We start from the raw sequence: 22,817 nt of genomic DNA, 5'->3' as shown, positions 1-22,817 counted from the left end.
AAATATTGAAAGGGGTCCTCTAAGCAAAGAGAGAGCCTAAAAGTAACATAGGCCAGAAAGGAACACAGACAATACACAGTAACAGTCACCTTACAGGCAATACAATGGCATTAAATTCATATCTTTCAATATTTACCCTGAATGTAAATGGACTAAATGCCCCAGTCAAAAGACACAGGGTATCAGATTGGAAAAAAAACAAGACCCATTGATATGCTGTCTGCAAGAGACTCATTTTAGACCCAAAGTCACCCCCAGATTGAAAGTGAGGGGATGGAAAACAATTTATCATGCTAACGGACACCAAAAGAAAGCTGGGGTGGCAATCCTTACATCAGACAAATTAGATTTTAAACCAAAGACTGTAATAAGAGATGAGGAAGGACACTATATCCTACTTAAAGGGTCTATCCAACAGGAAGATCTAACAACTGTAAATATCTATGCCCCTAACATGGGAGCAGCCAATTATATAAGCCAATTAATAACAAAAGCAAAGAACACATCGACAACAATACAATTATAGTGGGGGACTTTAACGCCCCCCTCACTGAAATGGACAGATCATCTAAGCAAAAGATCAACAAGGAAATAAAGACTTTATTTTTTATTTTTTTTAAAGATTTTATTTATTTATTTGACAGAGAGAGAGATAGTGAGAGCAGGAACACAAGCAGGGGGAGTGGGAGAGGGAGAAGCAGGCTTCCTGCCGAGCAAGGAGCCCGATGTGGGACTTAATCCCAGGACCCTGGGATCATGACCTGAACCAAAGGCAGACGCTTAACGACTGAGCCACTCAGGCGCCCGGAAATAAAGACTTTAAATGACACACTGGACCAAATGGACTTCACAGATATATTCAGAACATTCCATCCCAAAGCAACAGAATACACATCCTTCTCTAGTGCCCATGGAACATTCTCCAGAATAGATCACATCCTAGGTCACAAATCAGGTCTCAACCAGTACCAAAAGATTGGGATCATTCCCTGCATATTTTCAGACCACAATGCTTTGAAACTAGAACTCAATCACAAGAGGAAAGTCGGAAAGAACTCAAATACATGGAAGCTAAAGATCATCCTATTAAAGAATGAATGGGTCAACCAGGAAATTAAAGAAGAATTAGAAAAATTCATGGAAACAAATGAAAATGAAAACGCAACTGTTCAAAATCTTTGGGATACAGCAAAGGCAGTCCTAAGAGGAAAGTATATAGCAATACAAGCCTTTCTCAAGAAACAAGGAAAGTCCCAAATACACAACCTAACCCTACACCTAAAGGAGCTGGAGAAAGAACAGCAAATAAAGCCTAAACCCAGCAGGAGAAGAGAAATAATAAAGATCAGAGCCAAAATCAATGAAATAGAAACCAAAGGAACAGTAGAACAGATCAATGAAACTAGGAGCTGGTTCCTTGAAAGAATTAACAAGATTGATAAACCCCTGGCCAGACTTATCAAAAAGAAAAGAGAAATGACCCAAATAAATAAAATCATGAATGAAAGAGGAGAGATCACAACCAACACCAAAAAAATACAAACAATTATAAGAACATATTATGAGCAACTATATGCCAGCAAATTAGATAACCCGGAAGAAATGGATGCATTCCTAGAGATGTATCAACTACCAAAACTGAACCAGGAAGAACTAGAAAATCTGAACAGACCTATAACCACTAAGGAAATTGAAGCAGTCATCAAAAATCTCCCAACAAACAAAAGCCCAGGGCCAGAAGGCTTCTTAGGGGAATTCTACCAAACAGTGAAAGAAGAATTAATACCTATTCTTCTGAAACTGTTCCAAAAAATAGAAATGGAAGGAAAACTTCCAGACTCGTTCTATGAGGCCACCATTACCTTGATCCCCAAACCAGACAAAGACCCCATCAAAAAGGAGAATTACAGACCCATATCCTTGATGAACATGGCTGCAAAAATTCTCACTGAAATACTAGCCAATAGGATCCAACAGTACATTAAAAGGATTATTCACCACGACCAAATGGGATTTATGCCTGGGCTGCAAGGTTGGTTCAACATCCGCAAATCAATGTGATACAATACATTAATAAAAAAAAGAACAAGAGCCATATGATCCTCTTAATAGATGCAGAAAAAGCATTTGACAAAGTACAGCATCCTTTCTTGATCAAAACTCTTCAGAGTATAGGCATAGAGGGTACATACCTCAATATCATAAAAGCCATCTATGAAAAACCCATAGCGAATATCATTCTCAATGGGGAAAAACTGAGAGCTTTCCCCCTAAGGTCAGGAACACGGCAGGGAAGTCCACTAACACCACTGCTATTCAACATAGTATTAGAAGTCCTAGCCACAGCAATCAGACAACAAAAAGAAATAAAAGGCATCCAAATCAGCAAAGAAGAAGTCAAACTCTCACTCTTTGCAGATGATATGATACTTTATGTGGAAAACCCCAAAGACTCCACCCCAAAACTGCTAGAACTCATACAGGAATTCAGTAAAATGGCAGGATATAAAATCAATGCACAGAAATCAGTGGCATTCCTATACACCAACAACAAGACAGAAGAAAGAGAAATTAAGGAGTCGATCCCATTTACAATTCCACCCAAAACCATAAGATACCTAGGAATAAATCTAACCAAAGAGGCAAAGAATCTGTACTCAGAAAACTATAAAATACTCATGAAAGAAATTGAGGAAGACACAAAGAAATGGAAAAATGTTCCATGCTCATGGACTGGAAGAACAAATATTGTGAAGATATCAATGCTACCTAGAGCAATCTACACATTTAATGCAATCTCCATCAAAATACCATCCACTTTTTTCAAAGAAATGGAACAAATAATCCTAAAATTTGTATGGAACCAGAAAAGACCCTGAATAGCCAGAGGAATGTTGAAAAAAGAAAAGAAAAGCTGGTGGCATCACAATTCCAGACTTCAAGCTCTATTACAAAGCTGTCATCATCAAGACAGTATGGTACTGGCACAAAAACAGACACATAGATCAATGGAACAGAATAGAGAGCCCAGAAATGGACCCTCAACTCTATGGTCAGCTGATCTTTGACAAAGCAGGAAAGAATGTCCAATGGAAAAAAAGACAGTCTCTTCAACAAATGGTGTTGGGAAAATTGGATGGCCACATGCTGAAGAATAAAACTGGACCATTTCCTTACATGACACACAAAAATAGACTCAAAATGGTTGAAAGACCTAAATGTTAGACAGGAGTCCATCAAAATCCTAAAGGAGAACACAGGCAACAACCTCTTCGACCTCAGCCGCAACTTCTTCCTAGAAACATCGCCAAAGGCAAGGGAAGCAAGGGCAAAAATGAACTATTGGGACTTCATCAAGATAAAAAGCTTTTGCACAGCAAAAGAAACAGTCAACAAAACCAAAAGACAACCAACAGAATGGGAAAAGATATTTGCAAATGACATATCAGATAAAGGGCTAATATCCAAAATCTATAAAGAACTTAAACTCAACACCCAAAGAACAATTGATCCAATCAAGAAATGGGCAGAAGACATGAACAGACATTTTTCCAAAGAAGACATCCAAATGGCCAACAGACACATGAAAAAGTGCTTAACATCACTCAGCATCAGGGAAATCCAAATCAAAACCTCAATGAGATACCACCTCACACCAGTCAGAATGGCTAAAATTAACAACTCAGGAAACGATGGATGTTGGCAGGGATGCAGAGAAAGGGGAACCCTCCTACACTGTTGGTGGGAATGCAAGCTGGTGCAGCCACTCTGGAAAACAGTATGGAGGTTCCTCAAAAAGTTGAAAATAGAGCTACCATAAGACCCAGCAATTGCACTACTGGGTATTTACCCAAAAGATACAAATGTAGGGATCCGAAGGGGTAAGTGCACCCTGATGTTTATAGTAGCAATGTCCACAATAGCCAAGCTGTGGAAAGAGCCAAGATGTCCATCGACAGATAAATGGATAAAGAAGATGTGGTATGTATATACAATGGAATATTATGCAGCCATCAAAAGGAATGAAATCTTGCCTTTTGTAATGACAGGGATGGAACTGGAGGGTATTATGCTGAGTGAAATAAGTCAATCAGAGAAAGACGTGTATCATATGACCTCACTGATATGAGGAATTCTTAATCTCAGGAAACAAACTGAGGGTTGCTGGAGTGGTGGGGGTTGGAGAGATGGGGTGGCTGGGTGATAGACATTGGGGAGGGTATGTGTTATGGTGAGCACTGTGAATTGTGTAAGACTGTTGAATCACAGACCTGTACCTCTGAAACAAATAATACATTAGATGTTAAAAAAAAAAAAGAAGAAGAAGATAGCAGGAAGGGAAAAATGAAGGGGGGGAAATCAGAGGGGGAGATGAACCATGAGAGACTATGGACTCTGAGAAACAAACTGAGGGTTCTAGAGTAGATGGGGTTGGGGAGATGGGTTAGCCTGGTGATGGATATTAAAGAGAGCACATACTTTATGGAGCACTGGGGGTTATACACAAACAATGAATCATGGAACACTACGTCAAAAACTAATGATGTAATGTATGGTGATTAACATAACAAAAAACCTCAAAAAAACGAAGAGCAAAGTTTGCAGAAAGAAAAAAAAAATCACACATGATACTCCCTGCAAACACTTATGATGATAGTAGTCATAACTGCTATGATAAACCTAAATACTCTACTCAGGACTGTGATTGATGGAACCAAGATAAAAATATTCTATGACACACCAAAAAGGGTACCTTTCGTGGTAAAGATGGTGATTGTCCCAGGTACAACACTAAGGGAAGAGGTAGAGAGCCTGGTGTTGATTGCCGTGGGGAGGTCTGGTGACAGCGTGGATGGAGCAGGGCCAGGAATGGATGTCCTGCTAGAGGAGATGACGTCAGTCCTGGAGGCCTCATCGGTAGTATCAGTGGATGTTACAGAAGGGACAGTGACTTTCTTTGAGGCCATGACGGTGTGCCAGGAGGCGCTGGTGTCCCCCAATTCCAGTGCAAGGGATGACGTTGACTGTGTCTCCAACTCAGTAGTTTCAGAAAGGCCAGCTATTCGTGTGGAAACCATGGCATCTCCACTGAGGGAAGAGGTGATGATTGGAGTGGGGCCTTTCGGTATCTCTGAGTCCGCTGGGGCAGAGGACTGGGATTCCTGTGCAGAAGTGATAGTCCCCACGTTGGTCACTGCTGTGTTCCCGGAAAGGTGGAGTCCCTCTGTAGCGGTAGACGCTTCTGAAATTACCCGGGTCTCAACTGAGGTGCTGCTCACATCTGAAGGTGAACTTGTCACACGTCCCAAGCTTGTGCTCAATGTGCCAGTGGTGCCCAGCATGCCAGGGGTGCCAGGTGAGGTGGCGGGAACAGGTGGAGAAAGGCCCCTGGCTTGTGATGTGGGGGAAACTAGAGAAGGTGATGTTATGGCATGGGAAGGCACTAGGGAGGATGGAGATGCGAGGTCTAGGTCAGAGGAAGGGCTTGTCTGTGACCCATCCTCAGAACCTGTGCCCATGCTTATGGTTACATCTGGGCGTACAAAACCCTCAGTCCCATCCGAGTGATTCTCTGCCCAGGAGGCTGTGGCTGATGCATCAGAGGCACCTGTGCTCTGTGATGTAGCCTCAAGGAGACCTGTTTCGATGGCCATGGTTACGGCTGTGGACTCTGTCATGACCGGGGAGGTAGACAGCCTGGTGTTGATTGCCATGGGGATGTCTTGTGACAGTCTGGATGGAGCAGGGCCAGGGATGGGTGTCCTGCTAGAGGAGATGACGTCACTCCTGGAGGCCTCATCGGTAGTATCAGTGGACGTTACAGAAGGGACAATGACTTTCTCTGAGGTCATGATGGTATGCCGGGAGGCTCTGGTGTACCCCAGTTCCGGGGCAAGAGATGACGTTGACTGTGTCTCCAACTCTGTGGTTTCCGAAAGGGCAGCCATTCGTGTGGAAACCGTGGCATCCCCACTGAGGGAAGAGGTGACGGTTGGAGTGGTGCCTTTCGGTGCCTCTGAGCCTGCTGGCTCAGAAGACTGGGATTCCTTTGTAGAAGTGATGGTCCCCACGTTGGTGACTGCTGTGTTCCCAGGAAGGTGGAGTCCCTCTGTAGCGATAGAGGCTTCTGAAATTACCCGGGTCTCAACTGAGGTGCTGCTCACATCTGAAGGTGAACTTGTCACATGTCCCAAACTTGTGCTCAATGTGCCGGTGGTGCCTTGCAATCCAGGGGCACCAGTTGAGGTGGCGGGAACAGGTGGAGAAAGGCCCCTGGCTTGTGATGTGCAGGTAACTAGAGAAGGTGATGTTATGGCATGGGAAGGCACCAGGGAGGATGGAGATGTGAGGTCTAGGTCAGAGGAAGGGCTTGTCTGTGACCCATCCTCAGAACCTGCGCCCATGCTTATGGTTACATCTGGGCGTGCAAAACCCTGAGTCCTAGCTGAGTGACTCTCTGCCCAGGAGGCTGTGGCTGATGCACCTGAGGCACCTGTGCCCTGTGATGTAGCCTCAAGGAGACCTGTTTCGGTGGCCATGGTTATGGCTGTGGACTCTGTCATGACTGGGGAGGTAGACATCCTGGTGTTGATTGCTGTTGGCATGTCTGGTGACAGTGTGGACGGAGCAGGGCCAGGGATGGATGTCCTGCTAGAGGAGATGACGTCACTCCTGGCGACCTCAACGGTAGTATCAGTGGACGTTACAGAAGGGACAGTGACTTTCTCTGAGGCCATGATGGTGTGCCGGGAGGCACTGGTGTCCCCCAGTTCCGGGGCAAGAGATGACGTTGATTGTGTCTCCAACTCTGTGGTTTCAGAGAGGCCAGCCATTCGTGTGGAAACCGTGGCATCCCCACTGAGGGAAGAGGTGACGGTTGGAGTGGTGCCTTTTGGTGTCTCTGAGCCCGCTGGGGCAGAGGACTGGGATTCCTTTGTAGAAGTGATGGTCCCCATGTTGGTCACTGCTGTGTTCCCGGAAAGGTGGAGTCCCTCTGTAGCGGTAGAGGCTTCTGTAATTACCCAGGTCTCAAATGAGGTGCTGCTCACATCTGAAGGTGAACTTGTCACATGTCCCAAACTTGTGCTCAATGTGCCGGTGGTGCCTTGCAATCCAGGGGCACCAGTTGAGGTGGCGGGAACAGGTGGAGAAAGGCCCCTGGCTTGTGATGTGCGGGTAACTAGAGAAGGTGATGTCATGGCATGGGAAGGCACCAGGGAGGATGGAGATGTGAGGTCTAGGTCAGAGGAAGGGCTTGTCTGTGACCCATCCTCAGAACCTGTGCCCATGCTTACGGTTACATCTGGGTGTGCAAAACCCTCAGTCCCAGCCAAGTGACTCTCTGCCCAGGAGGCTATGGCTGATGCATCCGCGGCACCTGTGCCCTGTGATGTATCCCCAGGGAGACCTGTTTTGGTGGCCATGGTTATGGCTGTGGACTCTGTCATGACCGGGGAGGTAGACAGCCTGGTGTTGATTGCTGTTGGCATGTCTGGTGACAGCGTGGACGGAGCAGGGCCAGGAATGTATGTCCTGCTAGAGGAGATGACGTCAGTCCTGGCGGCCTCATCGGTAGTATCAGTGGACGTTACAGAAGGGACAATGACTTTCTTTGAGGCCATGATGGTGTGCCGGGAGGCGCTGCTGTCCCCCAGTTCTGGGGCAAGAGATGACATTGACTGTGTCTCCAACTCTGTGGTTTCAGAGAGGCCAGCCATTCGTGTGGAAACCGTGGCATATGAACTGAGGGAAGAGGTGATGGTTGGAGTGGTGCCTTTCGGTGTCTCTGAGCCTGCTGGCTCAGAGGACTGGGATTCCTGTGCAGAAGTGATGGTCCCCACGTTGGTCACTGCTGTGTTCCCAGGAAGGTGGAGTCCCTCTGTAGCGGTAGAGGCTTCTGAAATTACCCGGGTCTCAACTGAGGTGCTGCTCACATCTGAAGGTGAGCTTGTCACACGTCCCAAGCTTGTGCTCAATGTGCCGGTGGTGCCCAGCATGCCAGGGGTGCCAGGTGAGGTGGCAGGAACAGGTGGAGAAAGGCCCCTGGCTTGTGATGTGGGGGAAACTAGAGAAGGTGATGTTATGGCATGGGAAGGCACTAGGGAGGATGGAGATGTGAGGTCTAGGTCAGAGGAAGGGCTTGTCCGTGACCCATCGTCAGAACCTGTGCCCATGCTTATGGTAACATCTGGGTGTGCAAACCCCTGAGTCCCAGCCGAGTGACTCTCTGCACAGGAGGCTGTGGCTGATGCATCGGAGGTACCTGTGCTCTGTGATGTATCCCCAGGGAGACCTGTTTTGGTGGCCATGGTTACGGCTGTGGACTCTGTCATGACCGGGGAGGTAGACAGCCTGGTGTTGATTGCTGTTGGCATGTCTGGTGACAGCGTGGATGGAGCAGGGCCAGGGATGGATGTCCTGCTAGAGGAGATGACGTCACTCCTGGCGGTCTCATCGGTAGTATCAGTGGACGTTACAGAAGGGACAATGACTTTCTTTGAGGCCATGATGGTGTGCCGGGAGGCACTGGTGTCCCCTAGTTCCGGGGCAAGGGATGACATTGACTGTTTCTCCAACTCCGTGGTTTCAGAGAGGCCAGCCATTCGTGTGGAAACCGTGGCATCTCCACTGAGGGAAGAGGTGACGGTTGGAGTGGGGCCGTTCGGTGTCTCTGAGTCCGCTGGGGCAGAGGACTGGGATTCCTGTGCAGAAGTGATGGTCCCCACGTTGGTCACTGCTGTGTTCCCGGAAAGGTGGAGTCCCTCTGTAGCGGTAGAGGCTTCTGAAATTACCCGGGTCTCAACTGAGGTGCTGCTCACATCTGAAGGTGAACTTGTCACACGTCCCAAGCTTGTGCTCAATGTGCCGGTGGTGCCCAGCATGCCAGGGGTGCCAGGTGAGGTGGTGGGAACAGGTGGAGAAAGGCCCCTGGCTTGTGATGTGGGGGAAACTAGAGAAGGTGATGTTATGGCATGGGAAGGCACTAGGGAGGATGGAGATGTGAGGTCTAGGTCAGAGGAAGGGCTTGTCTGTGACCCATCCTCAGAACCTGTGTCCATGCCTACGGTTACATCTGGGTGTGCAAAACCCTCAGTCCCAGCCGAGTGACTCTCTGCCCAGGAGGCTGTGGCTGATGCATCTGAGGCACCTGTTCCCTGTGATGTGGCCCCAAGGAGACCTGTTTCAGTGTCCATGGTTGCGGCTGTGGACTCTGTCATGACCGGGGAGGTAGACAGCCTGTTGTTGATTGCCGTGGGGATGTCTGGTGACAGCGTGGATGGAGCAGGGCCAGGGATGGATGTCCTGCTAGAGGAGATGACGTCAGTCCTGGAGGCCTCATCGGTAGTATCAGTGGACGTTACAGAAGGGACAGTGACTTTCCTTGAGGCCATGATGTTGTGCTGGGAAGCGCTGGTGTCCCCCAGTTCTGGGGCAAGAGATGACATTGACTGTGTCTCCAACTCTGTGGTTGCAGAGAGGCCAGCCATTCGTGTGGAAACCGTGGCATATGAACTGAGGGAAGAGGTGATGGTTGGAGTGGTGCCTTTCGGTGTCTCTGAGCCTGCTGGCTCAGAGGACTGGGATTCCTGTGCAGAAATGATAGTCCCCACTTTGGTCACTGCTGTGTTCCCAGGAAGGTGGAGTCCCTCTGTAGCGGTAGAGGCTTCTGAAATTACCCGGGTCTCAACTGAGGTGCTGCTCAAATCTGAAGGTGAACTTGTCACACGTCCCAAGCTTGTGCTCAATGTGCCGGTGGTGCCCAGCAATCCAGGGGCACCAGGTGAGGTGGCGGGAACAGGTGGAGAAAGGCCCCTGGCTTGTGATGTGCGGGTAACTAGAGAAGGTGATGTCATGGCATGGGAAGGCACCAGGGAGGATGGAGATGCGAGGTCTAGGTCAGAGGAGGGGCTTGTCCATGACCCACCCTCAGAACCTGTGCCCATGCTTACGGTTACATCTGGGTGTGCAAAACCCTGAATCCCAGCCGAGTGACTCTCTGCCCAGGAGGCTGTGGCTGATGCATCCGAGGTACCTGTGCTCTGTGATGTATCCCCAGGGAGACCTGTTTCAGTGGCCATGGTTTCGGCTGTGGACTCTGTCATGACTGAGGAGGTAGACAGCCTGGTGTTGATTGCTGTTGGCATGTCTGGTGACAGCGTGGACGGAGCAGGGCCAGGGATGGATATCCTGCTAAAGGAGATGACGTCAGTCCTGGAGGCCTCATCGGTAGTATCAGTGGACATTACAGAAGGGACAGTGACTTTTTCTGAGGCGATGACGGTGTGCCAGGAGGCTCTGGTGTTCCCCAGTTCTGGGGCAAGAGATGACATTGACTCTGTCTCCAACTCTGTGGTTTCCGAAAGGCCACCCATTCGTGTGGAAACCGTGGCATCCCCACTGAGGGAAGAGGTGACGGTTGGAGTGGTGCCTTTCGGTGTCTCTGAGCCTGCTGGCTCAGAGGACTGGGATTCCTTTGTAGAAGTGATGGTCCCCACGTTGGTCACTGCTGTGTTCCCAGGAAGGTGGAGTCCCTCTATAGCGGTAGAGGCTTCTGAAATTACCCAGGTCTCAACTGAGGTGCTGCTCACATCTGAAGGTGAACTTGTCACATGTCCCAAACTTGTGCTCAATGTGCTGGTGGTGCCCAGCAATCCAGGGGCACCAGGTGAGGTGGCGGGAACAGGTGGAGAAAGGCTTCTGGCTTGTGATGTGCGGGTAACTAGAGAAGGTGATGTCATGGCATGGGAAGGCACCAGGGAGGATGGAGATGTGAGGTCTAGGTCAGAGGAAGGGCTTGTCCGTGACCCATCCTCAGAACCTGTGCCCATGCTTATGGTTACAACTGGGTGTGCAAAACCCTGAGTCCCAGCCGAGTGACTCTCTGCCCAGGAGGCTGTGGCTGATGCATCCGAGGTACCTGTGCTCTGTAATGTAGCCCCAGGGAGACCTGTTTCGGTGTGCATGGTTACAGCTGTGGACTCTGTCATGACCGGGGAGGTAGACAGCCTGGTGTTGATTGCTGTTGGCATGTCTGGTGACAGCGTGGACAGAGCAGGGCCAGGGATGGGTGTCCTGCTAGAGGAGATGACGTCACTCCTGGCGGCCTCATCAGTAGTATCAGGGGACGTTACAGAAGGGACAATGACTTTCTTTGAGGCCATGATGGTGTGCTGGGAGGCGCTGGTGTCCCCCAGTTCTGGGGCAAGAGATGACATTGACTGTGTCTCCAACTCTGTGGTTGCAGAGAGGCCAGCCATTCGTGTGGAAACCGTGGCATAAGAACTGAGGGAAGAGGTGATGGTTGGAGTGGTGCCTTTCGGTGTCTCCGAGCCTGCTGGCTCAGAGGACTGGGATTCCTGTGCAGAAGTGATGGTCCCCACGTTGGTCACTGCTGTGTTCCCAGGAAGGTGGAGTCCCTCTGTAGCGGTAGAGGCTTCTGAAATTACCCGGGTCTCAACTGAGGTGCTGCTCACATCTGAAGGTGAACTTGTCACACGTCCCAAGCTTGTGCTCAATGTGCCGGTGGTGCCCAGCATGCCAGGGGCACCAGGTGAGGTGGCGGGAACAGGTGGAGAAAGGCCCCTGGCTTGTGATGTGCGGGTAACTAGAGAAGGTGATGTCATGGCATGGGAAGGCACCAGGGAGGATGGAGATGCGAGGTCTAGGTCAGAGGAAGGGCTTGTCCATGACCCACCCTCAGAACCTGTGCCCATGCTTACGGTTACATCTGGGTGTGCAAAACCCTGAATCCCAGCCGAGTGACTCTCTGCCCAGGAGGCTGTGGCTGATGCATCCGAGGTACCTGTGCTCTGTGATGTATCCCCAGGGAGACCTGTTTCAGTGGCCATGGTTTCGGCTGTGGACTCTGTCATGACTGGGGAGGTAGACAGCCTGGTGTTGATTGCTGTTGGCATGTCTGGTGACAGCGTGGACGGAACAGGGCCAGGGATGGATATCCTGCTAAAGGAGATGACGTCAGTCCTGGAGGCCTCATCGGTAGTATCAGTGGACATTACAGAAGGGACAGTGACTTTTTCTGAGGCGATGACGGTGTGCCAGGAGGCTCTGGTGTCCCCCAGTTTTGGGGCAAGAGATGACATTGACTCTGTCTCCAACTCTGTGGTTTCCGAAAGGCCACCCATTCGTGTGGAAACCGTGGCATCCCCACTGAGGGAAGAGGTGACGGTTGGAGTGGTGCCTTTCGGTGTCTCTGAGCCTGCTGGCTCAGAGGACTGGGATTCCTTTGTAGAAGTGATGGTCCCCACGTTGGTCACTGCTGTGTTCCCAGGAAGGTGGAGTCCCTCTATAGCAGTAGAGGCTTCTGAAATTACCCAGGTCTCAACTGAGGTGCTGCTCACATCTGAAGGTGAACTTGTCACATGTCCCAAACTTGTGCTCAATGTGCCGGTGGTGCCCAGCAATCCAGGGGCACCAGGTGAGGTGGCGGGAACAGGTGGAGAAAGGCTTCTGGCTTGTGATGTGCGGGTAACTAGAGAAGGTGATGTCATGGCATGGGAAGGCACCAGGGAGGATGGAGATGTGAGGTCTAGGTCAGAGGAAGGGCTTGTCCGTGACCCATCCTCAGAACCTGTGCCCATGCTTATGGTTACAACTGGGTGTGCAAAACCCTGAGTCCCAGCTGAGTGACTCTCTGCCCAGGAGGCTGTGGCTGATGCATCCGAGGTACCTGTGCTCTGTAATGTAGCCCCAGGGAGACCTGTTTCGGTGGCCATGGTTACGGCTGTGGACTCTGTCATGACCGGGGAGGTAGACAGCCTGGTGTTGATTGCTGTTGGCATGTCTGGTGACAGCGTGGACAGAGCAGGGCCAGGGATGGGTGTCCTGCTAGAGGAGATGACGTCACTCCTGGCGGCCTCATCAGTAGTATCAGGGGACGTTACAGAAGGGACAATGACTTTCTTTGAGGCCATGATGGTGTGCTGGGAGGCGCTGGTGTCCCCCAGTTCTGGGGCAAGAGATGACATTGACTGTGTCTCCAACTCTGTGGTTGCAGAGAGGCCAGCCATTCGTGTGGAAACCGTAGCATATGAACTGAGGGAAGAGGTGATGGTTGGAGTGGTGCCTTTCGGTGTCTCTGAGCCTGCTGGCTCAGAGGACTGGGATTCCTGTGCAGAAGTGATGGTCCCCACGTTGGTCACTGTTGTGTTCCCAGGAAGGTGGAGTCCTTCTGTAGCGGTAGAGGCTTCTGAAATTACCCGGGTCTCAACTAAGGTGCTGTTCACATCTGAAGGTGAGCTTGTCACACGCCCCAAGCTTGTGCTCAATGTGCCGGTGGTGCCCAGCATGCCAGGGGCGCCAGGTGAGGTGGCGGGAACAGGTGGAGAAAGGCCCCTGGGTTTTGATGTGGGGGAAACTAGAGAAGGTGATGTCATGGCATGGGAAGGCACTAGGGAGGATGGAGATGTGAGGTCTAGGTCAGAGGAAGGGTTTGTCCGTGACCCATCCTCAGAACCTGTGCCCATGCTTATGGTTACATCTGGGCGTGCAAAACCCTGAGTCCCAGCCGAGTGACTCTCTGCCCAGGAGGCTGTGGCTGATGCATCTGAGGCACCTGTGCTCTGTGATGTAGCCACAAGGAGACCTGTTTTGGTGGCCATGGTTTCGGCTGTGGACTCTGTCATGACCGGGGAGGTAGACAGCCTGGTGTTGATTGCTGTTTGCATGTCTGGTGACAGTGTGGACAGAGCAGGGCCAGGGATGGATGTCCTACTAGCGGAGATGATGTCACTCCTGGAGGCCTCATCGCTAGTATCAGTGGACATTACAGAAAGGGCAGTGACTTTCTCTGAGGTCATGATGGTGTGCCGGGAGGCACTGGTGTCCCCTAGTTCCGGGCCAAGGGATGACGTTGACTGTGTCTCCAACTCTGTGGTTTCAGAGAGGCCAGCCATTCGTGTGGAAACCGTGGCATCTCCACTGAGGGAAGAGGTGACGGTTGGAGTGGGGCCTTTCGGTGTCTCTGTGCCCACTGGGGCAGAGGACTGGGATTCCTGGGCAGAAGTGATAGTCCCCACGTTGGTCACTGCTGTGTTCCCAGGAAGGTGGAGTCCCTCTGTAGCGGTAGAGGCTTCTGAAATTACCCGGGTCTCAACTGAGGTGCTGCTCACATCTGAAAGTGAACTTGTCACATGTCCCAAACTTGTGCTCAATGTGCCGGTGGTGCCCAGCATGCCAGGGGCGCCAGGTGAGGTGGGGGGAACAGGTGGAGAAAGGCCCCTGGCTTGTGATGTGCGGGTAACTAGAGAAGGTGATGTCATGGCATGGGAAGACATCAGGGAGGATGGAGATGTGAGGTCTAGGTCAGAGGAAGGGCTTGTCTGTGACCCATCCTCAGAACCTGTGCCTATGCTTATGGTTACATATGGGCGTGCAAAACCCTCAGTCCCATCTGAGTGACTCTCTGCCCAGGAGCCTGTGGCTGTTGCATCCACGGCACCTGTTCCCTGTGATGTAGCCCCGGGGAGAACTGGTTCGGTGGCCACAGTTATACCTTTTGTGGCAGGAATCTCCTTAATACTGTGTTCTGCTTCTTTACTGATGAGTACTGGCCTCCCTATTAACATGATTGTAGAACGACTTACCATTTCATTACTCTTGACCCCTCTTGTAATTTCTTTTGCAAATATTGGCAGCTGTGAGGTAGTTGGGCTTATCATGTTCCCCACAGATATTTCTTGAAATGTGTTCCCTTGAGGATGTGAAGTAGTGGTTGTGGATGTTGACACCGATTTCCCAGTAGCCCAGTCAAGAGTGGGCAGAAAATCAGGCTGAGAATTGGATTGGAGGATATTAGGTTCAGTCTTTGTATTTGGATGGTCAGTAGTCCAACTTGCGCTTAAATCATGAGTAAGTGAGGGGCTCATCATCTCAGTACCAGAAGTTGTTGAGATGGGCATAGATGTAGTTGTGTCTGAAGGACTCCATGTTCTCATATTTATGGACTTCGTCTCCTTAGCTGAAGCATAAGATGGAATGTGTAGGCTGGTTCCAATGATGGTCACAAGGCCATGGGGAGTAGATAAAGAACTTGATTCAGTGCTAGATGCTAAGGATGAAGTTGTGCCCATTGCAGAACTTGTTTCAGGAGAACCAGTGTCTGTTATAGCCCAAGGGCCTGATGTTGGGGTAGAAGCAGTTGTAGGTGACCAGGTGGAAGCAGGCTCTAGGGAAGACATGCTGGTCTCTGTGGCCAGTGTGCTCACTCTCCTCTCTGGGTTAGACGTGGTAGTCAGGACTGAGTTTGTTCCCATGGTGGTGATGGTGGTGGAGACATCTGGAGTGGGGGTTGCGGTTACACCCATGATGCTCACTTCTGCAGGAGTTGAGGTCTGTGACAGTTGTCCAGGCATAGAGACAGCATCACTAGTTGCTACACTTGTTGTGGCCACCAGAGTCTTAGATCTCATTGGAGGAAATGTGATAGATGGTGAAGAGCTCATTACTCCTCCTGAGGCATTGGTAAAGCTGGTAATGGCTTGGCTTTTAGAGGTCAGAGATGGTGATGTGGTTTGTTCTATGGAGGTTAGATGCAATGTGTCCGTGGCCTCTGGAGATGCACCATGAATCAGATCACTCCCAGTTGTCTTCTCTGACCATGTGATAGCAGATGAATAAGCCTCACCCACAGATATACTTGCCTGTTGTTCAGCTGTTGCAATAGCCACTGCTGAGGAAGCAAGTGTCCTCCCAGTAGAACTGTTTTTGGGCAAACCAGTGACATGGAAGTGGGCAGCTGTGTCTGTGACAGTCCATGGAGAGGTCCCTGGTGCTTGGGTGCTGCCTGTGGTCCTAGACTTCCTCTCTGGGCTAGGCATTACAGTTGAAACTGACCTTGCTCCCTTGGGGCTGGAGGGGATGACCTCCACAATAAGGGCCCCACCCTTGCTTGTTAGTTCTGTAGGAGATGATGTCACAGAAAGGGCCCCAGGTGGAGATGCGGTTTCAGTGGTCTCCAACCCTGTGATTAACTCAGACTTGGGCCCCACGAAAGGGGAGGTAGCAGATACAGAGGAGCCAGCTTTCTCTCTTGCCACACTGATGAGGCTGATAGTGGCTGAGCCTTCTGACCTATCAGAATGGGGGGTGGTAATAGCTGTGTTTGGGTCCACAGGGGAGGCACTCAGTGTTGGGTCACTCCCAGCTGTCCGCTTTGACCATGGGCTAGCAGATGAATAAGCCTCCCCCACAGATCCACCTGTCTGCTGTTCAGCTGTCACTGCCCTTTTACTGAAGGCAATGGAAGGAGCGACCATGCTGCTGACCCATGTCATGGTTTTAAGTTCAGATTTCTCTGTCACTGAGCTTGTGGCTACCTTGGGGGTTATAACTAAACTTGTTGCAGAGTCCTGAAGGCCAGTGGAAGATGTGCTGGAAGGGAAATGCTTGTCCACTGTGGTCCCTTCCGTGGAACCAAGCCACGTGGACAAGTCTATTTCAGTTGTTTTAGAAGTCAGGACTGAGCTGACTTGCTGGACATTCCTTGTGGAAGTTGACTCGCGGTGGAGGAAAGACATTGTTCCTCTTGACTGGCTTGTCCCTTCTGGTGTCCCAGAGTATATAGTGGCCCGAGCTTCAACTGGATATGGGGAGGGTGAGATGTTATTTGTAACTACCATCGTTTCTGTGGATGATTCTGCTGGCACCACAGTTCCTGTGGACAAGCGAAGGAGTCTGGGGCTGCCACTCCCTGTAGTCAGGGATTGAAGGGTGGCCAGTCCCATTGTGGTGTCTGTGGGGGCAGTCTCTGTTGGAGTCTCCCTAAAAGAAGTTCCCACAGTGGTCCTGGTCTTGAGGCTGCTGCTGGGCTCCTTGGAGCTTGGATTTGTGGTATCTTCAGATGTTCCTGGGCTTCTGGTGGACAGGCCTGTAACTGAAACAGCTCTTCAGTTAGGAAGTATGCAAGGAGGTAAAAAAGGGGTTCTTCTGGTTTTGATTCTCCTTCCTTTCTCCTTATAAACCTGCACATACTCTGCTCTTCCGGATGGCAGGAATCATATTGTCCTACCCTTGTGTCTAATGTTGGGTATATGAGCTTGGTCTACTGGCTCGCAGAGCTCCCTCTGGCATCCTATGTTTCTATATCAGTGTGGCCTCCATGCAGACCTATATACCACATCTCATGTCTTAATGGAGGGTGAAGATTCTACCCAGGAACAGGGGAAAACTCTCCCACCTTTTGCTCTGTTTTTCCTCCTTTTCAAGCCTTTAATCATTCTATTTTAGTCTGATATCTGCCTTTATTCCCTAGACTTCAAAACTGTGATTTTAATTAAAAGCTCTGTGGCTTGGTTTTAACAGGTTAAGAGAAGAGGTAGATCAAGGCACCTTACTTCCTATATATTTTCATATTCTTTCACCTCTCATCAGGAAAGGCAGAACATTTTTACTTTCTAGCATAGAAAGACATGTCAAATGATTGCTTTCAGGAATCAGGCAGCTGTATTCATCCACTTAAGCACCTTAAGTGGACACCTCTCACCTGCGGCCCATGTATTGAATATTGTAACAGTGGATAGTATTATAATCATCTTGTAATTATGAATTGTCCCACAGAATAAACCAAGCATCTCAAGTGTACCTTTCCCTGTTCATGGCAATCCCTGACTTCAGTGATGGTGTCTGAGTTAGGAAAGCCCTTCACAATTGGTCAGCTGATTTGTAGAGACACTATATCTGTTCCTAAAGCTAAAGTGATTGGCTCTTGAACATATAAATTACTAAAGAGAAGCAATTTATATTAGAAATCAATAAATCTAGGGCACCTGGGTGGCTCAGTTGGTTAAGCATCCAATTCTTGATTTCTGCTCAGGTCATGATCTCAGGGTCCTGGGATCGAGCCCTGCGTCAGGCTCTGTGTTCAGTGGGAAGTCTGCTTGAGGATTCTCTCCCTCTCTCTCCCTCTGCCCCTCCCCCCACTCTTTATGTCTCTAAAATAAATAAATATAAACTTAAAAAAAAAGAGAAAGAAATCAATAAATGCTCCATAAAAAGTATTGGTTGCTGGAGGGGAGATGGGTGGGGAGACGGGGTAAATGGGTAATGGGCATTAAGGAGGGAATGTGATATAATGAGCACAGGGTGTTATATGCAATTGATGAATCACTGAACTCTACATCTGAAACTGATGATACACCCTATGTTAACTAATTGAATTTAAATAAAATAAGTTAAAAATATAAAATATTATCAATAGCTTCTGGATACAATAGCAGAAAGTTTTGATTATGTACCAGCACATAGGACTCAGGCAATCAATTATTTTACTCCAGAGACTAGTGTTAAGCATAGTATACACAGACGATCATACATACCCAGGCTGATGATAGTCACCAGAGGTGCAGGGTCACCTGTTGACCATGTGGTGCCTCCATATATTCCCTCACTCAGCTCCCTGGTGGTGGTTGCCACAGACTCCTGAGTCCCTGAAGGATAAGAGGATTGAGGTGTCAACCTAGCATTCCCTCAAGATGTGCATACACAAGAAATGCTTTCACTAGACACTGGCTCAGCCATGTCTTCATCTGTCTCTGAGAAGGCACATTGCAAGGAAGAATTCTCTTGTTGGCATAAAATCAAACCCACAAGATGGCCTGGCCCATAATTATAGAAGAGCTTCCTGTTGATGGTGGGACTGCTGAATTGATTGATCTCAAGCAAAGGCATTTGGTGATATTCTGTCTCTATCACCTATAAATATGTGAATTCACCATTGGTTAATTTGTCCCTCCCATGTTTTAGACTCCATAAGTAAAATCAGGATTATACCATGGATTATTATATCAAATTAGTAAGCACATGCAAATAATATGTCTTGGTTATGCATTTTGTTATTTTCCTTTAACATTCTTTTATAACTATCATCATGCAGACTTCATATCTGGGGAGGGGAAAGGTAGGCTCTGACTGGAAGGAACTGAATTTGGACCCAAGGATGCTGAAAGTGTCACTAGTTACATAGAGAAAGTAAATGATCCTACTAGATATGTGGAACCAGAAGGACATTCTCAGAAGGAATTCTCTCTCCTTCTCATTGAATAGTATCCACCAAATCTCAGAATGCCAAAGCAAGGGAAGTCAGGAACTCGGTTCTTACTTGTAAATGGGATAGAGTTATCAAGACTTGGAGCTGAGCTGGTCTCTACATCAGGGGAGCTCTCCTCAGTGGCTATAGTCACAGCCACACCATATGTGGTGACCTTTGGTGGCCTGGCCAAAGAAGTCACCTCAGGGGCCTTGTCTTCTCCCACAGCAGTGCTCAGGGACCAGAAGGAATCTTCTGGGGAGCCAGGGCCTAGGGAAGCTGTGGTTTTCCAGGATTGAATGTTTGTGGATGGTGTGGATGGTGTTAGTCCTGAGGCAGGTAGAGGAGAATTAGGGGTTCTGGATCTCTCTGCTTTGGAGGAAATGGAAGAAGCTGATGTTGATCTTAAGGCAGGTGCCAGGGAGGACAGAGATTTGGTCTCTTCTCCAAAAGAAGGTCTTGTCTATGATGGAGCCTCCAACTCTCTGTTCTTAGGAGTGATCATCAGTGAGAGTAGAAAACCCTGAGTCTCAGCAGAGGGGACACTTCCCAGGAGGTTGTTGTTGTGGTGTCCAGAGTAAGAGTGCTATTTGCTATAGTCCTAGATGGGCTTGTTGGTGTGTTGAAGGTCATGTGTAAAGAATCTGCCGTGGGAGGGAGAGAGAATGGTTGCTGTTGGTTCTGCCAGGGAGGTCAGTGTCACCCACTGACTGAGCAAATCTGGGCTAGGTACTCTGTCATAGGAAGTGAACTCAGTCCCAGTGATTTCAATAGCAGTATCACGGAACATTTGGGAAAAGACCATGCTGAGTCTGTGCCTGTGCCGGAATCCTGAGAAGTACTAGTCTCCCTCAGTCCAAGAGATTGTGAGGAACCAGAGTCTGCCCCAGTCCTTACAGACTTAGGAAAAATGGAGGCTGAAATGTAAAGGCTGGTGGCCTCCATAGTGAAGGCTCTAACCATTGGTGGTGTGAGCTTTTGTGATTCTGAGTGGGTAGAAGCAGAAGAACACGGTCAGCCCCAGAACTGGTCACCACTACATCTGTGAAAGGATGAGTTCCTTCTGTGTCTGTGGCAGTCTCCGAAGCAGCTAATGTCTCCGCTGAGGTATTGATCCAAGTTGGAGAACTGTTCCCAGTTTCTGTGCTCTCAGGTGAGTGAGTGACCCATCAGTTGGCCAAGACCCCCATCATCTCAGTGGTCAGTGGTACGTCACTTCTGAAAATGGGTGACATAGTCATCTGTAGGGTAGGAGCCTTCAAGCTCTGTCCCTTGGAACTTGTACTCAGAGTCAGATTTCCTTCAGGAGGAGTCACTGCTACTGGGGACTTGTGCCCTGACATTGTAAATGCCATGGTGAGAGTTGAAGGAGAACTCTGCTTGCCCTCCATGCTACTAGGGACTGGTGTTCCCATGATGACTACTTCTGTGCTGCTGGCCATCCAAGGATGCTTGACCCCATCTGTCCTGGACCCTGAAGAGAAGGCCTGTATAGAGATGGTTTCAGGCTCCAGAATGAGTTCCTGGGAGCTTGTATCCCTCTGAGCAGTTGACCTGGTGATAGTTACTGATGATGGGTATTCCCTGGTTGTCAAGATCAAGGTAGATGCAGGGTCAGGCAGAGAAGTGAGAAAGGGGTCATTTACATAAGGCTGTGTGCTTGGCTTCTCAGAAGTAATGGAAACATACAGTGTTGGCAGTCTGATCTACTCCTGAAGTCTCAGCAAACATCTGCTGGCCATCAGGAGAAGTTGTGACATGATACAGCATAGTTGTCCCCCCAGCCCTCCATTGCTAAAAAGTGTACTCATGATTTTAGGAAGTATTAGTGATTGTAGTGAGGTTTCCATGATTATTAGATTAATATCTTTTGAGCTTGTCCTGAGAGGACATTTAACAAGTCCTGTTTCTGACCACCTGGGGGAGAGTCTGTCCCTCCTTTTCTAGATGTACTTCTCCTTCCCCATATTTGGCCTTATTCACCCCTGCCCATGGTCCCTGTTCCCCCATCTGAAACCCTTGACCACTGAATATTATTTCTAAGAAATTAGGCCATAATTTAATATCTACCCTCTCTTATTATTTCCCATTTTGGAAACTCCTGTTTGGCTTTTAAAGAGAAACTAAGTGCAAGGAAAATTAGATTATAAAATAGGTCAGTCTCCAAACCTCTATCACTTCTTCCTGACAAGAGAGAACCTTTTTTTTTTTTTTCAGATAAACCTCTGGGACACAGACTTGACTTTCTCATGGCATCACATCTTCCAAGATGGTGTTTTTTTTCCCATGTAAGGATCATTCCAGGAGCCATCAACCATCACTAATCAATTCTTTTTTTTTTAAATTTATTTATTTGAGACAGAGAGAATGAGAGACAGAGAGCATGAGAGGGAGGAGGGTCAGAGGGAGAAGCGGGCTCCCCGCCGAGCAGGGAGCCCGATGCGGGACTCGATCTCGGGACTCCAGGATCATGACCTGAGCCGAAGGCAGTCGCTTAACCAACTGAGCCACCCAGGCGCCCCCATCACTGATCAATTCTTATCATGATAGATTTGGACTTCTTTTAGTAAGAGCCATCCACTAATGAACATGTCCCGAACACAGAATGATCTCTTGTGTTCTTAGAGATACCTAAGATCCGTATTGAAGAAACAGGGCCAAGAGACCTACAATCTTAGGAGAAATCCAGGTGGTACCAACTTCTCAGACTAGTTCTAGCAATAGCACAGTTTGCCAGAGAACAGAAAACATGCTTCCTAGAAAGACAAAGTTAAGCAGCAGCTATAATATCATACCTGCATGGTCAACAACTGTCACAGGTGTTGAAGGGTCACTGTTCAGCCATGAGGAAGTTTCATATGTGGAGAAGTTAGTAATAGACATCACAGACCCATCAGTGCCTGTAGGAGAGACAGGTGGGTTGGATGGATATTGGTCAGTTTAGAAGGAATGCACTTGAGAAAAATCAACATGTGAACACTTTGGAAACAAAGACTATTTACAAGGAAGTGTTATTCAAAGAGTAGAGACAGGAGAATGTAGGTTTGGGGTGATTTGAATGCCAACTCTGCACAAGAATTGTGCCATGAACAAGCACAATGGAATAAGGTATTAATGGGCAGTAATTGATCCTCTTGTCTCTTTAGTTCCAGCATCAACAGAAACCACATAAAGTCTGGAGGTCATGGGCATCAAAGTGCTGGTCTATTCTATAAAGAATGGGCTGGTCAAAGAGGCATATGAGTGAGGCAGATGGCTGCTCAGGTGACTTTAAGCCAGATATTCTAACAGGACATAGTGGAGGGCATATACTAGATAGTGTCAGGAAATACTGTCAGATTCCTGATGGGAAGCGGTTTGCTTTATAGATAATGATAGCTAAGGTGAAGTGACCAGTCAACTCAGGGAGATGAGACAGACACAGAAGCCACAGACTTCTATTCCCACCAGTCTTACTGAGAAGGATCATCAATCAGGGATACCTAGGGAAGCTTAGTCATGATGGGCTGATTCTCATCTGGGTGAGAACGGGTGACCCCGAGAAGAAGTTTCAAAACCGACACATAAAAATGTAGTATTCTACCACATCGTGTAGCAATTCCACTACTAAATATTTGCCCCAAAGCATTAAAAGGATTCAAACAGATATTTGTACACTACTGTTCATAGCAGCATGATTCACGATAGACAAAAGGTGGAAACAACCCAAATGTCCATCATATATGAATAAACAAAAGGTGGTATATATCCACAACGGGATATTATTCAGCCTTAA

The 22,817-nt window shown here is 48.6% G+C and overlaps 3 protein-coding genes across 3 annotated transcripts in view; all 3 read right to left on the bottom strand.

The window, feature by feature from the left end:
- The window catches only part of LOC123863069 (mucin-16-like), a 74,212-nt gene extending 64,724 nt beyond the window's left edge, over positions 1 to 9,488 (bottom strand). Inside the window, 1 exon segment of the mRNA XM_064593509.1 lies at positions 8,264 to 9,488. Coding sequence (XP_064449579.1) covers positions 8,264 to 9,488 — 1,225 coding nt within the window.
- Positions 9,489 to 9,616: 128 nt separating this feature from the next.
- LOC135364626 (mucin-16-like) lies at positions 9,617 to 11,714 on the bottom strand. The gene is made up of 2 exons (XM_064593508.1): positions 9,870 to 11,714; positions 9,617 to 9,649 (listed from the first exon to the last, which is right to left on the bottom strand). Exons 1-2 carry the CDS (start codon positions 11,712 to 11,714, stop codon positions 9,617 to 9,619), a joined length of 1,878 nt encoding a protein of 625 aa, XP_064449578.1.
- A 2,327-nt stretch (positions 11,715 to 14,041) lies between these two features.
- LOC135364625 (mucin-16-like) lies at positions 14,042 to 17,016 on the bottom strand. The gene is made up of 4 exons (XM_064593507.1): positions 16,990 to 17,016; positions 16,200 to 16,367; positions 14,604 to 15,638; positions 14,042 to 14,074 (listed from the first exon to the last, which is right to left on the bottom strand). Exons 1-4 carry the CDS (start codon positions 17,014 to 17,016, stop codon positions 14,042 to 14,044), a joined length of 1,263 nt encoding a protein of 420 aa, XP_064449577.1.
- Between the last annotated feature and the right edge of the window lie 5,801 nt (positions 17,017 to 22,817).

Source organism: Mirounga angustirostris, unplaced genomic scaffold (genome assembly GCF_029215605.1).
Source record: "Mirounga angustirostris isolate CCGP_5_RB_7025 unplaced genomic scaffold, mMirAng1.0.hap1 SCAF_1, whole genome shotgun sequence".
In the NCBI taxonomy this organism is placed as follows: domain Eukaryota; kingdom Metazoa; phylum Chordata; class Mammalia; order Carnivora; family Phocidae; genus Mirounga; species Mirounga angustirostris.
Note: the sequence above shows the minus strand (reverse complement) of the source record. Positions and strands in the feature narration are given on the sequence as shown.